This window comes from Oreochromis aureus, linkage group 6 (assembly GCF_013358895.1).
Source record: "Oreochromis aureus strain Israel breed Guangdong linkage group 6, ZZ_aureus, whole genome shotgun sequence".
Lineage (NCBI taxonomy): Eukaryota > Metazoa > Chordata > Actinopteri > Cichliformes > Cichlidae > Oreochromis > Oreochromis aureus.
In genome coordinates this window covers 41,602,565-41,617,929 of record NC_052947.1, presented here as the reverse complement: position 1 = coordinate 41,617,929, position 15,365 = coordinate 41,602,565, and the positions used below count along the sequence as shown (strand labels likewise).

General features: G+C 44.9%; 1 protein-coding gene and 1 pseudogene across 2 annotated transcripts; both read left to right on the top strand.

The window, feature by feature from the left end:
* The first annotated feature begins 216 nt into the window (after positions 1-216).
* Positions 217-9,783, top strand: pmm2 (phosphomannomutase 2). 2 transcript variants are annotated; one of them, XM_031745450.2, is made up of 8 exons: positions 217-463; positions 5,648-5,759; positions 5,890-5,966; positions 6,745-6,836; positions 7,129-7,228; positions 7,454-7,529; positions 7,690-7,805; positions 9,119-9,783. In XM_031745450.2, exons 1-8 carry the CDS (start codon positions 389-391, stop codon positions 9,221-9,223), a joined length of 753 nt encoding a protein of 250 aa, XP_031601310.1. In that variant the 5' UTR covers positions 217-388; the 3' UTR covers positions 9,224-9,783. The 2 variants fall into 2 exon arrangements, with proteins under 2 accessions (XP_031601310.1, XP_039469583.1); XM_039613649.1 differs by lacking the exon at positions 217-463 and adding an exon at positions 5,034-5,194.
* A 3,615-nt stretch (positions 9,784-13,398) lies between these two features.
* Positions 13,399-14,955, top strand: LOC116324735 (annotated as a pseudogene).
* Positions 14,956-15,365: the final 410 nt, after the last annotated feature.

Here is a 15,365-nt window from a genome sequence, read left to right as displayed (position 1 = left end):
GAACAGACACAGGTTTGGTTTATGATCCAAAAGCACACGATGAAGAGGAGGAAGTGTGGAGACAAGGGTCCAAACTAAACTCACCAAAACACACACATTAATGACAGTAAGAACAAGTAATAAACAAATTGTAAATATAACATGTCTTAATATTGTTAAATCTCTTACGCAGATACTGCAAAATATCAGCAGGTGGCAGCACTGTGCGTCTGTCAGCCTGGTACACACCCAAGAAGAAGAAGAACTTTGGTTGTAGTTCTAAGCGGCGATAAGGTAGTGCAGGGAGAACCGAGCTGACCTTTACGGAACACCGGCAGAGGAGGCGAGCCCACTCAGAGCAGCGGGGAGGCGGTCAGTGTGTCTGTGTGGGTCCGGGCGCGGAGGGAAGATGAGTGACGCCGGTGTGGACACGAGCACGCTCTGCCTCTTTGACGTTGACGGCACGCTTACGGCCGCGAGACAGGTGGGAAATGTGTGCGTGCTTGTGTATGTGTCCGCGCGCGCGAGGGCAAGACCACAAGTGATATAAAACAATCACTGCACCTGACAAACCTTCAGACAAACATGACTGTACTCTCCGGCAGTGCGACTTCCGGCTCCACGTTGATATTGTAGTTCTTCCGCACGCAAAAATGCTCCGCAGAAACTACGTAACAATGGTTCCGCTAAGCGATGTTAGCCAGTATGGGCGGACTGTCAGGGCCAAACATCTTTGTAATAATGATATTAATATAATAATAATCATTGATAGTGTAATGTTATCGCTGTGGTTGCTAAATATAGAAGAGATTAGGTGACATATGTAACGGTAAATCAAGTCTTGCTAGCTTTTTGCTCTAACAGGAAGTGTCTGACGGAACGACAAATGTGAAACACGAGTTTACGATTTGAATTTACGACTGTGCGTAAATCCCCCCTAATATTGGTATGATCCGAGCTCAGGCACTAAGCGACTGAGCGAGGGGGCGGGGCAGCTGCTGCCCGCGAGTGCGCTGAGAGAAACGGAGCCAGCCAGACACAGTGTTGCCAACTTAGCGACTTTGTCGCTATATTTAGCGAGTTTTCAGACCCCCTAGCGACTTTTTTTCTTAAAAAAGTCGCTAAAAAAAGACGTGAAAGCGCGTATCCCTTTTACTCTCAACAAGCAGCGGGTGCTGTAACACAGTCAGTTCTTCTTTTACTCTTGTACTCTTATGCTGTTTTGTGGATCACAAGGTTTAAAACTACTTATAAACACACACACACAAAGTAACTCCACCAGAGTGCCTATTTCGGGTCACTTTTGCCGGTCCAAGCCCGGGTAAAGGAGCAGGGTTGGAATTGTGACATTAAAAAAAACAATAATTGCTAAAAGAAATTTAATTTGTAGTTCTAAATAAACTCTAAATGCATTTAGGACGTTTTTTACTCACTTTATGTCTCTTCCACGATGTTATTTCTCTCTCCAACAACATAGGTTACAATTATATTAGCATGACCAATTATGCGATTTTCCTTACTGAGGAGTTGGCAACACTGGCCAGACAGAGGAGAGTTGAAGTTTGACCAGGTACCAAAGCAAATCATTCGTACTGTACAAATAATGTAAATATGACGGTGTATCACGAAAGATTGATGTCAAACTGATCACTTGACCCACATTACGTTACTTGCTCTTCGAGTGAATCAACAAATGGCGAAATGAAAAGCTGAACAACAACAATGCTGTTTTTTTTAAGAGAGAGTCTTAGCTTACATGTGTGTTTATTTCATATTTTAAGTTGTTAACTTCCACGGCTAAATAAATCGGTTTCAGTAATGCACTGATATACAAGAATGGACATAAGGGGCTTCTTTCAAAGAAAAAACTCTGGTAGTATTTTATATATTATGCTTTGCATGTTGTTCAGTATATTTCTATGCAAAACAAGAGGAACTTCAATACACAGCAGTATATTCACAACTGAAACCAGATATTTACATACACTTTATGGAAAACACAAGAACATTTTTTTTAATGTACAACATCAATTTAGAGTAAACTTGTTTTGTTTTGGATAAATAAATATTGAAATATCTTTTGAATTAGTTAAATGTCAGAATAAAAAGAGGGAGCTGTCTATTTTTATCCCTTTCATCAAATTTAGGAGAACATATACACTAAGTTTATTGTTAATTAATAAGAAAACTCCAGCCGATTCCATTCTGAGCTGAAGAAGCTTCTGATAGGTTCGTAGAGTCCATGTGAGTAAATTGGTGGCACAGCTGTGGATGCATATAAGGCAAAACACAGAGCCTGTTTCTGTGACATGTGAAAATCAAGAGATGTCAACCAAAACACCAGGAACAGAATTGTGGAGCTCCATAAGTGTGGCTCAATTTGAATACAATTTGGTGCCATTTGCAATTAAGAAATACATATAGTTTCTCTCTTTACTCTTAAAGTTAACAAATATGTTTTATATATTTATCAATCTAAAAAAATAAACATTTAGTCTGATTTGATGTTACAATTAAAAAAGTGTTTGTGTTTTTATCTGAAGAGTTTGTAAATATCTGATTTCAACTGTATATTTGATGATTGTCAGCACAGAGAGGGAGAGAGAGGAACAGAGAGGGGGAGAGAGGAGCAGAGGGGGGAGAGAGGAGCAGAGGGGGAGAGAGAGGAGCAGAGAGGGAGAGAGGGAGCAGAGAGGGAGAGAGGAGCAGAGGGGGGAGAGAGGAGCAGAGAGGAGAGAGAGGAGCAGAGGGGGAGAGAGGAGCAGAGAGGAGAGAGAGGAGCAGAGAGGAGAGAGAGGAGCAGAGAGGGGAGAGAGGAGCAGAGAGGGGAGAGAGGAGCAGAGGGGGAGAGGGAGCAGAGGGGGAGAGAGGAGAGAGAGGAGAGAGGAGCAGAGAGGAGAGAGAGAGGAGCAGAGGGGGGAGAGAGGAGCAGAGAGGGAGAGAGAGGAGCAGAGGGGGAGAGAGGAGCAGAGAGGGAGAGAGAGGAGCAGAGAGGGAGAGAGAGGAGCAGAGAGGGAGAGAGAGAACAGAGAGGAGAGAGAGAGCAGAGAGGAGAGAGAGGAACAGAGAGGAGATGGAGAATGAGGACAGAACAGAGATGGAACAAGAGCAGGTGAGACACACATGTTAGTCAAATGGTTGTTTACCAAAAGTATCACCGTATCATAGGTACTCATGTATCTCGTAGCTAGTGTTTCTTTTTAGGTTTGTAATTTTTCAAATTCTATATTTATTAAGTTATGCAGGCATGTTTGCATAACAAGGCTAAATAATTATATAAACTTTTCAGAATCTAAACAGTGGACTTTGGTAGAATTAAAAAATAAGTGTAGTGCAGGTCTATGATGATTTTGAGTGTTTTGATTCTAGTTCTGTCCTGGTTAAGTCCTAAGTAGTCCTGATTTTGAACTGTTGTAGACCTGTTTTAATTCCGGATCAGTTCTGGGTCTGGTTGAATTGGGGTTTAGTCCTCGTGTCTTGATACAGCCCCGTCTTTGTTCTGTCTTGCTGCTTAATTAAAAAACTAGCTTAAGGTGTCCTGCATATGTGATATATATTTATTCCCTATATGAAGTCATTCTTTTTTTGAACAAAACTCAAAACAGAGCCAATTAATCTTTCACTCATTTCTACGCCCCCATAAAAAAAAAAAAAAAAAAAAAATCCCACATGCATACTACCCTTTAGGGCTAAGCCCCGGGTGTTTCAAATGTCTGGCTCCGCCTCTGTTTAAAACGTTCTTTAGAAGGTGACCCTGACCTCTGACCCATGCAGACTACTTTAGGTGAAGGTTTAGGTGGAGCAGGGGTCATGACCCTGAGGCTCTAGTTTTCAGTTTAAGCCTGCATGTGTCCACAGCTGTTGAGTTTTGCTGCAAAAATTTGTAAAAGGCTGCAAACACTTCATCCTGTGATTTAAAAAATGTGACGTCATTGAAATGAAAATGCAAAGTAAGACAAACCAAGTACTGATGAATGGCCAAGTGCAAATTTTCATTTCCACAGGGTACACTCAGCAGGCACACCTGTTCAAGTGCTCATTAACACAAATATTTAATCAACCAATCATGTGTCAGACACTCAGTGTATATATGCATGCAGACATGGTGAAGATAAGCTGCTGAAGTTCAGCCTGAGCATCAGAAAGACGATTTCAGGGACTTTAAACAGAGCCGTCTCTGTTTACAAGGAACTGTCCAGTGAGTAGCAGTTCTCACCTCGCTGATTTCAGAGCAATTCATCAGCAGTCGCTCGTTAAACTGCTCGTTACAACTGATGTATACAGAGAAGCATCTCTGAACAACATGGCGAACCAGCAGCAGAAGACCACACCGGGTCCCCCTCCTGTCAGCCATGAACAGGAAACCAATGAGTCCTGATTTTTTCTGCATCACATGGTCAGCGTTTGGTGTAAACACCATGAAAGCATGGATCCATGCTGCCTGTGTGATGATGTCATAATGATGTCACGATGTAGCGTGAACCAAAATCTCTCAGGAATCTTTGCAGCAGCTCGTTTAATCCATGATGCAAAGAATTAAATTAAAATAGATTAAATTAAATTAAAATGGGAGCTCGGGCCTAACTGCGAGTGTGTGCAGTAAAGGTTGCAGACTCGCTCTGTTTCAGCAGAACTTGGACTCCACTGGAGTCAGAGAAGCTTCACTGAAGCTGGAGTTAAATATTAACAGACGGGTAAACTGCTGATGTCCTCAGATTTTCTGTTTTGCTGCAGAAACGTCGGCGTTTATACCTGTAGTGACGGAGACGTTGATCTCGTCAGTCGAAGGCTTCTCATGTTTGACTGCGTGCAGCGTTTTTAACTCTTTAATAAACTGATTTTTACTGCGAGTTTCACAACCGCAGCGTTTCACAGCGTTTGTTTCCTGTGTTGCGACACACCTGACCAGTTTGAAATAAATGTTTTTGGGGAAAAGAGGAAGGTTTAGTGAGCTGCTGCTGTGCTTGTGCAACGCACAGAACGGGTAACCATCACTGCATAAAGAAGCAAGAGGAAAGCAGCTGAGCCTGTGCCGTCCCGGGAATCCTGGCTGAGCGCACGTGTGGACGGTTGAGTGCAGGGATGTCAAAGATAAGGCTCCAGTTTGCCTCATGGGTGGTTTGGAAAATATGAACAAGGGCATAAATATTGGGGTTAATTAGTTTTGCAGCTTTTCCTGCTGACAGACCCTCCACAGCATTCAGACCACAGTAAGGTAGCTCAACAAAAGATGAATAAATGACAGACGTTGCTGTTTTTCTCTGTCTGCTATAGAAACTTCAGGAAATCAGCAAAAGCTTTGTTTCTAGATTCGGGCAGTCTGGGCGGCGAGTTATCAGGACACTTTCTGTAATCTCACAATTTTATCATTTATTTTAGAAAAACTGAGACAAGCTGATGAAATTACGCTTCTTTACCTTATGTTAAATATCTCAGGGACTAATTGTGCAGTTAAACGTCTTTACTCTGCCATAAAGTGGAGTTTCACTCACCGTGGGCCGTATGTGGCCCTCAGTGTGAAATGAGTTGGACCTCCTCGATTTAGGGTTCATAAAACAAACAGAACTACAAACTCAAGAAGTCGTGGAGTCTGTGTCCGTCTGTGTGTCCGTCTGTGTGTCCCCGTCATGGCGGTAAATGTGGGGCGTGTCACTGTGTGTGTTTTCAGCGGGTGACCCCGGACATGGCAGAGTTCCTCCAGAAGCTGAGGACTCTGGTTCGGGTCGGCGTCGTCGGAGGGTCCGACCTCAGCAAGATCAAGGAGCAGCTGGGAGATGACGGTGAGACGAACGCCGCTCTGTGTCCTGTCTGATATTGTCCTTTCATTTACATGCAGCTGAAACGATCACATGACCGTGCTTATGTAACCAGAGCGATGATAACACTTGTTGGTCGCGGTTCTCTGTGCAGTGATCCAGAAGGTGGACTACGTGTTTGCTGAGAACGGCCTGGTGGCGTATAAGAACGGACAGTTACACTCTGTGCAGGTGAGACGGAGTTTTATCTTTTTATGTAACTGATCTGGAATCAGCATGTAAAGAACCAGCTGAGGAGCAAAGTCAGTGACATCATCAGCCTGAGAGGGTCACAGAGACATTTCTAAGGCTGTGGGACTCCAGCGACCCACGGTGAGAGCCTGGAAAACCATCGACCACTCATCCAGGAGGTCACAGAAGAGCCCAGAACAACATCTGCAGACCGGCAGACTCACCTGGCTCAGCTAAGGTCAGAGGTCAACAATAAGAAAGAGGCGGGGCAAAGATGGGAGAGTCCAAGGAGAAACCACTGCTGACCAAGAAGATCACAAAGGCTCGTCTCACATCTGCCAACAAACATCTGGACGATAATATTCTGAGGGCTGACGAGACAGAAGCTGAACTTTCTGGAAGCTTTGAGTCACATCTGCATCAGACTAACAGCGTTTCATCCAGAGAACATCCCAGCAGCAGGCAGACACGGTGGTGGTCGTGTGACGGTCTGGGCTGCTCTGCTGTGACTCAGGGAACCATGCAGGAACCAGCAGCTCCACCTCTGATTGGCTCAAATGAACAAAATAAAGGTTCTGGAGCGTCCGAGTCAAAGTCTGGACTTGAACCAGACTCGGATGATTTGATGTGACCTTGAACAGCTGCTCATGCTGGAAACCCTCCAATGAGTCTAAAGACCAAAGCTCAGGTTACACTCAGGACAGGCAGGTCTGGATACCTTTGTTCCCTTAATGAATGACATCATCATTTATAGTGTGTGTGTGTGTGTGTGTGTCAGTCCATTCAGGCCCACATGGGGGAGGAGCTGCTGCAAGACTTCATCAACTTCTGTCTGAACTACATGGCCAAGATCAAACTGCCCAAGAAAAGGTGACAGCACATCTGTGTGTTGGTTAGTGTCGGTGTAACAGCCTGGCAGGTGGGGCGGCGGCATGTGGGGCGTGTCAGAGAGCGTGTCAGTTTGATCCAGCAGACGGTCTGTAACACGCTGTCCTCCACTTTGGGGCTGTGGGCGTGGCACAGCTGTGAGAGGATGCAGTGTAAATGTTTTAAACTGTAAAAGTGCTCGCCATGAAAATGTATCAGGACTGTGGCGGTGTTGAGATGGAGCTGCGTGCGGTCCTGCGGTGGGTGTCATGTGACTGCATGTGTCGTCTCTCAGGGGGACCTTCGTGGAGTTTCGTAACGGGATGTTGAACGTGTCTCCGATCGGACGCAGCTGCACGCAGGAGGAGCGGATCGAGTTCTACGAGCTGGACAAGGTAACGCCCACGTGCTCACCCTAAACCCAGACTCCCCCGCCTCCTCCACCTGCTCCTCCACCCGCCTCCTCCACCTGTAATTAACAAAGATGTCTGTTTGTGGTACATTTGGTAGGTTTTAGCTTGTTCTGATTAAAAATGTACTGTAGAGGTAAAAGTACTGAGTTTGGATCTTTTGCCTGAAGCTGTTGCTGAAATGAAGAAGGTGGTGTTTGTTTCCTACAGAAGGAGAAAATCCGAGAGACGTTTGTGTCCGTGTTAAAGGAGGAGTTCAAAGGAAAAGGACTCTCGTTTTCCATCGGTGAGTGTGCTCCAGCCGGCACGCCGCCTCACTGACCCGGGCCTTTAACCGGCTGAAACAAACTGAGACGGTCAGAGGCGGCGGCGTGGCTGTCCTGCCTCACTGTGATGCAAGTGGCGCCCTCGTTTCCTGCAACCTGTCGGTCTTTGTGTGTCCGCAGGAGGTCAGATCAGCTTTGACGTGTTTCCTGACGGCTGGGATAAAAGGTACTGCCTGGGCATCGTGGAGAAGGACGACTACTCCACCATCCACTTCTTTGGAGATAAGACCAAACCTGTGAGTATGCAAACTGTGTCACATGACTCCTCACAGAGGCAGAATATCAGCGGGAGGTAAACAATGGCTGGTCGGGTCAAAGGGTCGGTCCTGGAAACACCGGTTTCATTATTCCTGAAGTACAGCTGGATCCAGCAGCACACTCTCACCAAGCTGAACACTGCAGCTCCTGTTGTGTCCAGCAGGGGCAGCAGTGAGTCAGTCCCCATGTTACAGCCTAACAGCAGAAATGTACAGTTTACAGCCTGAGACCAAAAACAGAAATCAATAGATTCTTTCTATCATCACAAAATCTGTGCAGGTGGAGAAGAAAACAGCAAATACTCAAAGTCAGCCAGGCTAGGATAAGAAGGTAACAGGTCAGGTTGTCACAGCTGTAAGTAACTTTAAGCAGCGCGGTTACTCTGGGAATGTAATCTTACATCATAAGTACTTTTAATGAGTGGCTTATTCTGGAGTCAACACCTGACTCCAGGTGACACCTGTCTCCTCCTTATTCTAGCGTGGCTGACTTTAAGTATTTATATGTTTAATAAATAAAATAAAATTGAAAAACATAAATGGATGATAATAACAATAATAATAATAATAACACTTATACTGTAATTTTAAATTAAGTGAATTGAAACTCTGTCTGACTGCAGGCAGTTACTCCCTTAGTTTGTACCCAGAACATCAGTGCAGCACGTCTGCAGTGTCAATATGCAAACAGTGTGTTATAGAGCAGGACGTCGTTTCCATCGTGGGCCACATTCAGCACCTTTAACCCTGAGTGGGCCGGGCCGCTGAAACGCCCCCTGAAAAGCGCGTGACTCTGTGACTGCACAGAAAGGTTACTCAGACTGTGATGATCAAACTCAACTTGTTTTCCTTCCTGTGAGGTCACTCAGAGGAGTTTCTGTCCTTTCGTTGTTCGTCTTTATTACGCCGGTGTGTGAATGTTCGAGTCTTCATTAGGTCAGCTCTGGTCCCCAGGCCTTATGTTTAACACCGCTGGTATAGACAAATGAAGCTTCAGGCCCTAGAGAGGCCGGCAGGGTTTACAAGGCTCATTGTTTCATGTTTTTAAGGCCCAGGGTGGAACTTAACCTGCTGTTAGAGGCTGTTTCAAACATCTGACATGTGCTCACTGGCCACCATGCAACACTTCCAGCTGTTTGACGCTGTGTTTGGAGGACACACAGATGTGTGATGTTTACACTGCAGCGAGTTTGGGGCAAAACTTTTTCACCAAACTCGTTTAAAGCGCCGCTTCGTTGAATCTTCAGCTGCAGCACGGCTCATCTTTCTGTGCGTCTCTGTCTTCACGTCAGGGAGGAAACGACTACGAGATCTACTGCGACCCCCGGACCGTCGGCCACGAGGTGTCCAGCCCGGAGGAGACGCGGCGCCTGTGTGAGCAGCTCTTCTTCTCCTGAGTGCGAACACCTGCCAGCTGTGACTCTGCGTCACCAATAACGACAGACGGGAGGAGGAGCTGATGAACGCTGACGTCACTTTTTGATTTTAGCTGCTTGTTTGGTCGGGGTTGGTGGGTTTGTCTCTCTGTGATCTGTGTGTTTGATTCCACGTGACCCGCTGAGCCTCCGCGTACGGAGGACTGTTTGATGAATCTGTGGTTCAGCTCGGGGTTTTTTGCTGTTACTAGAAGGTTCGGGGAAGTCCCTGCAGCCTCACGCTGTGGGCGGAGCAATGACACGTGGCTGTGGTTTACCATCCTCCTGCCTGAGTGTAAATAAAGGTGGATGACATCACAGCTGTACTGAAACGGGTTCATCTCCACTCTGTTGTCCATCTTTGTTATACAGTCTGTGTTTCAGGAGTAAAGTAGCAGCTGATCCTGTTATGAGGTCGTTTTATACAACATGTGGAAAATCGTAGCCATGCTTTAAATAATAATCGTGTGATGTTTCTGTACATGATGACGTTACCGTTAACGGCGAGGGGAATAAAAGGGAACCAACACTCTGAAACTCGACTCGTTCTTACTGCGATTTTCCTCCAAAGACCAAAAGAGTTCATCCCAGATGTAACCCAGCAGCCAACGGGAAGGACGTGGATTTGAAAAGGAGGAATCATAGAGATAAATCTATAATCTCCATCTATTCACTTGATTCTCCTTTATTTTGAAAAACCTGTTTTTAAATTATTTCAAATTAATATTTTTAACAAAGATTTTTGAGTGATTTGATGTTTTTTTTCCTTTCAGCTTTTAATAGTTCCTTAGAAATAGAATTCCTCCTTTACAGTTTAAATAATTACTTTATTTAGATATTAATAATTTATAATTGCATTTACTAATGCGTATTGAATTGCCCCATTTAATTATTAACTGATGAAATTTTTAGACTTTCTTGGTCCTCCGTATTTATTAAACTTGTCTCGTAATTTAACGATTACATTCGATACATCACCGGAAGCTACATCCATCTTTAATATACAGTCTGTGGTTCTGTGAGCATGCCTGAAGTTGAAAATTTTTATTTGTATGATTTAATTTTCCAGGATTATAAACACAAAGTCATAAAGAAATAAACTTACACATTAAATATGGAAAGTTCAATATTCAGTTACATTAAAGTACTTGAATATTTGTCTGTGAAGGTTCTCAGTCATCCAGGTCATCGTAGTCAAAGGAGCTTGCAAAGAAAAGCGTCTGGACTTCTTTAAGTTGCTTGAAGACGTTTCACCTCTCATCCGAGAAGCTTCTTCAGTTCTAAGGGTCGAATGGTGGAGAGTCCCAGATTTAAACCCAGTGGGAGTATCCCCCCAAGGAGGGACAAAGGACCCCCTGGTGATCCTCTAATCACATGAGCCAAGGTGTGAAAGCGGGTGTCACACCTTGGCTCATGTGATTAGAGTGAATATTTCCACATCTACAGAAGTAAGCACAAACACACACACACACACACACACACACACAAAAACACTATCACTCAGCTTAACTCAACTACCTCAAAGCATTGAGACTGGACTGACTAATCAACACAAGCGCAAACACACTGACCTACACCACCAAACTATCGTACACACCAACCTGTAAATGCTCTTTTGCACAATATTATTACTGGATTTTTTGCACTAACTTCTTTACTTCCTAATTTTTGCTGCTACACTAAGGAATGTTTACTGTTCCTCCACTACCTAGCTACTACCTACCAAGTTTTCCTTAGATAGTTAGATAGTTTTTGTTAATTTATGTTGTAATTTATGTTGCATGTAGCACCTTGGTTCTGGAGGAACGTTGTTTCGTTTTAACTGTATATGGTTGAAGTGACAATAAAGCCAACTTGACTTGACTTGATTTGGTTGGTTGGTGCAACAGAGTACTTGATACAGACTGAGGTCAAATTTCAAATGAGCTAATAAGAAAAATGTCCCATTTTCACTCAGTCTGAGACCTAAAAATAAAAACCTCACATAATTAGTAAAAACTGAAGATTAAACTCATCCGTTTTAACTGAGCTGACTGTAGGTTTGCCTGCAACAGCTGAAACACATGTTTAGGGTCACATGCCTGTCAAACCAAGGCACTTTTGAAGTCTGCTGGGGCGCATGACAGGAAGTTCACTTCACTTCTAGACCAGATCACGACAAGGTGCTTATATCATGATCCTGTTATAATACAGAGAAAAACCCAATTTGGCAACAGTGGGAAGGAAATACTCAGTTGTAACAGCGGCTTAGGGTTGAGGGGAGGAAGTGAGCACCAAGACACACTGTGGAAGAGAGCCAGAGATGAATAATAACTGAAATGCAGAGTGGCATATAAACACAAGCCCCCAGCAGTCTACACCTATTTCAGCATAACTAAGGGAATGGTAAAAATGGCCTGCATTTGTATAGCGCTTTTCTAGTCCATAGGACCCCAAAGCGCTTTACACTACATTCAGTCATTCACCCAGTCACACACACATTCACACACTGGCGATAGCAAGCTACATAGTAGCCACAGCTGCCCTGGGGCGCACTGACAGAGGCGAGGGAGGGTTCAGGGTCTCCTGATCCAGCCCTATAACTATAATACATTAGTGCTATTTCTTAAATTTGTAAACTCTGTAACATATTGTATTATTTGAATAGTTTAAACTGTTACTGTTACTATGTTGGAGCTACTGTTAGCCGCATAATTTCCTTAGGGATCAGTAAAGTATCCTGGTCCAGCCCTAACTATATGCTTCATCAAAAAGGAAAGTTTGAAGCCTAATCTTGAAAGTAGAGATAGTGTCTGTCTCCTGAATCCAAACTGGAAGCTGGTTCCACAGAAGAGGGGCCTGAAAACTGAAGGCTCTGCCTCCCATTCTACTTTTAAATACTCTAGGAACAACAAGTAGGCCTGCAGTGCGAGAGCGAAGTGCTCTAATAGAGTGATATGGTACTACAAGGTCATTAAGATAAGATGGGGCCTGATTATTTAAGACCTTGTATGTGAGGAGCAGGATTTTGAATGAGGCGAATGCCTGAACCACCAAACTAGCTGCTTTTAATGTGGAGAAGTAGCCAGTAACCAGCCACCCTTTGCAGAAAGCTCATTTCTGTAGCTTGTGTCTGCAGTCACTGTCTTTCAGTTGCTGCCCAGAGTTCTTGACTATAGGAGAGGCTGAGGACTATGAGACGCTCCCAAAGCAGCTCCCATCCTCTGAGGGATGTCACTGAATGTCTTCTCCAAGTCCACAACTGTAGACTCGATGGGCAAACTCCCACACACACTTGAACTGAAACTTAAGAGGATGAAATCTGCATTGTTCCTTGTGTGTCTGAGGTTAAACTATAAATGCACAAACTCTACTTTCCAGGACCGAGTGTGATCCCTCTGTAGTTGAAGGACACTGTCCGATCCCCCTTCTTAAAGATAGGAACAACCATCCCAGTCTGCGAATCCAGAGGCACCAACCCACTTCTCCACCGAAAGTATCACAGTGTGTCAACCATGACACCCCTACAACATCCAGGCCCTTCAGGAACTTAGGGCGATCCTCATCCAGCCGAGGGGCCTGGGCTCCAGAGAGTTGATTAACTACCTCGGTGACCTCGCCCTCAGAGATGGTCGAGTAATTCCCAGCCTCTGCCTCATAGAAGATCAATCAGTGGCATTAGGGAGGTCCTCAAAGTATGTCGTTGGCCACCTGTTGAAGGGTTAGGGTTAGGACCCCAAGGACCCCACCTTGTGAGTAGACCACAGCTTCCCCCTCCGGAGTCGCCTGATGGTTTGCCCGAATTACTATGAGGCAGACCAAAAGTCTTTTCCATGGCCTGAATGGATTTAACGAGGAACCAATGAAGAGAAGCCAACATGGGAGAGCCTGGTTCTGCCTCTGCCTGTTAAAAGGGAGTTTTTCCTTCCCACTGTCGCTCATAAGGGGTCGCCTGGTCATTGGGCTTTTCTCTGTATCATTGTAGGGTCTTTACAGAATACAACACCTTGAGGCGACTGCTGTTGCTATATAAATAAAAGTGAATTTAAAATTGAACTGAATATCTAGAGGTCACTGCTTGAACTTATGGTTGTTGTCACACTTTCATATTTCTAAATAACCCACAATTATTATTTAATGACAATATTAACTTTGACTTCTGTTTTCAGAGTGCAGACATGTCTGCTGCCACCAATCTGCTCTCTGATGATGAGCTTCTGTGCCCCATCTGTCCAAATATGTTCACTGATCCGGTCACCACACCTTGTGGACACAACTTCTGCAAAAAGTGCATCACTCAGCACTGGGATATTAATTTTCCATTTCAGTGTACAGTATGTAAAAAGGCATTTTACAATAGACCTCAGGTGAGGCTCAACCCAGACATGAAGCTCAGCAGAAAGCAGAAGTTCCCTGTGACGTCTGCACTGGAACCAGACTGAAGGCCCTGAAGTCCTGCCTGGTGTGTCTGACCTCCTACTGTCAGACTCACCTGGAGCCTCATCTGACAGCTACAAGTCTGAAAAGACATCAGCTGATTGAGCCTGTGGAGAACCTGGAAAACAGGATGTGTAGGAAGCACGATAAACATCTGGAGCTGTTCTGTAAGACCGACCAGACATGTGTCTGCATGCTCTGCTCTGTTTTAGACCACAAGACTCATGAAGTTGTTCCTCTGAGAGAAGAATATGAAGGAAAGAAGGCAGAGCTGGAGAAGACAGAGGCTGAGATTCAGCAGATGATCCAGAAGAGACGACTGAAGATTCAGGAGATCAAAGAGTCGGTGAAGATGAGCAAAGATGCTGCAGACAGACAGAAAGCAGAAGGTGTTCAGGTCCTCACAGCTCTGATGGAGTCTGTTGAGAGACGCCTGAAGGAGCTCATAAAGGAGATCGAAGACAAACAGGAAACTACAGAGAAACAGGCTGAAGGTGTCATCAAAGATCTGGAACAGGAAATCTCTGAGCTGATGGAGAGAAGCTCTGAGGTGGAGCAGCTCTCACACTCTGAAGACCACCTCCACCTCCTCCAAAGCTTCTCCTCCCTGAAAGCTGCTGCACCCACCAAGGACTGGACAGAGGTCAGAGTCCGTCCACCATCATATGAGGAGACTGTGGAGAGATTTGTGGAGACACTCTGGAAACACATGAAGAAGCTGTTTGAGGCTGCAGAGCTGAAGAGGGTCCAGCAGTATGCAGTGGATGTGACTCTGGATCCTGATACAGCAAATCCTAAACTCATCCTGTCTGATGATGGTAAACAAGTGAAGTGTGGTGATGTGAGGAAGAAACTTCCGGACAACCCAGAGAGATTTTCTTACTGTGTTTGTGTTTTAGGAGAGCAGAGTTTCTCTTCAGGCAGATTTTACTTTGAGGTTCAGGTTAAAGGAAAGACTGACTGGGACTTAGGAGTGGCCACAGAGTCGATCAACAGGAAGGGACAGTCCTGGGGACGGTCTCTGGACTGTATGTCTGGGAGATGGAAGTGAGTACAGTGCCTGCACTGCCCCTCCAGTCCGTCTCTCTCTCCAGTCTGGTCCTGAGAAGGTGGGGGTGTTTGTGGACTATGAGGAGGGTCTGGTCTCCTTTTATGACGTAGATGCTGCAGCTCTGATCTACTCGTTCACTGGCTGCTCCTTCACAGAGAAGCTCTTCTCCTACTTTTGTCCCTGTACTAGTGATGATGGTAAAAACTCTGCACCTCTGCTGATCACTCCTGTTAATAACACAAACTAGAAAACTGATCTGATCCTGTGTGAGGAACATTTTCACTGGGGACACTGTGGTTTTGGTCATCTTTGTTTTCAGATTCTGACTGATTGGTTTTTGTTATTAACTGGACTCACACCTACAGCAGCCTCATGCTGATTTTGAGTCTTGAAAATATGTGAATTCGTTGTTTTTTTTACTTTGGAGGAAACTTCAATTTTACCTCAATTCTAAGGCAATATTTGGATACTCCAGCTTCCTCCCAGAGTCCACAGTGGGGTTAATGATGATTCTGAAATTCACATAGATGTAAGTGCGAATGTGATTGCTTGTCAGCCTGTCGACCTGTACAGGGTGTCTGGGATAGGGTCCTGCTCCGCTGAGACCTGGTAAGGATAAGCAGAGGTCACTGCAAAGACTCGTGGTTGTTGTCACAC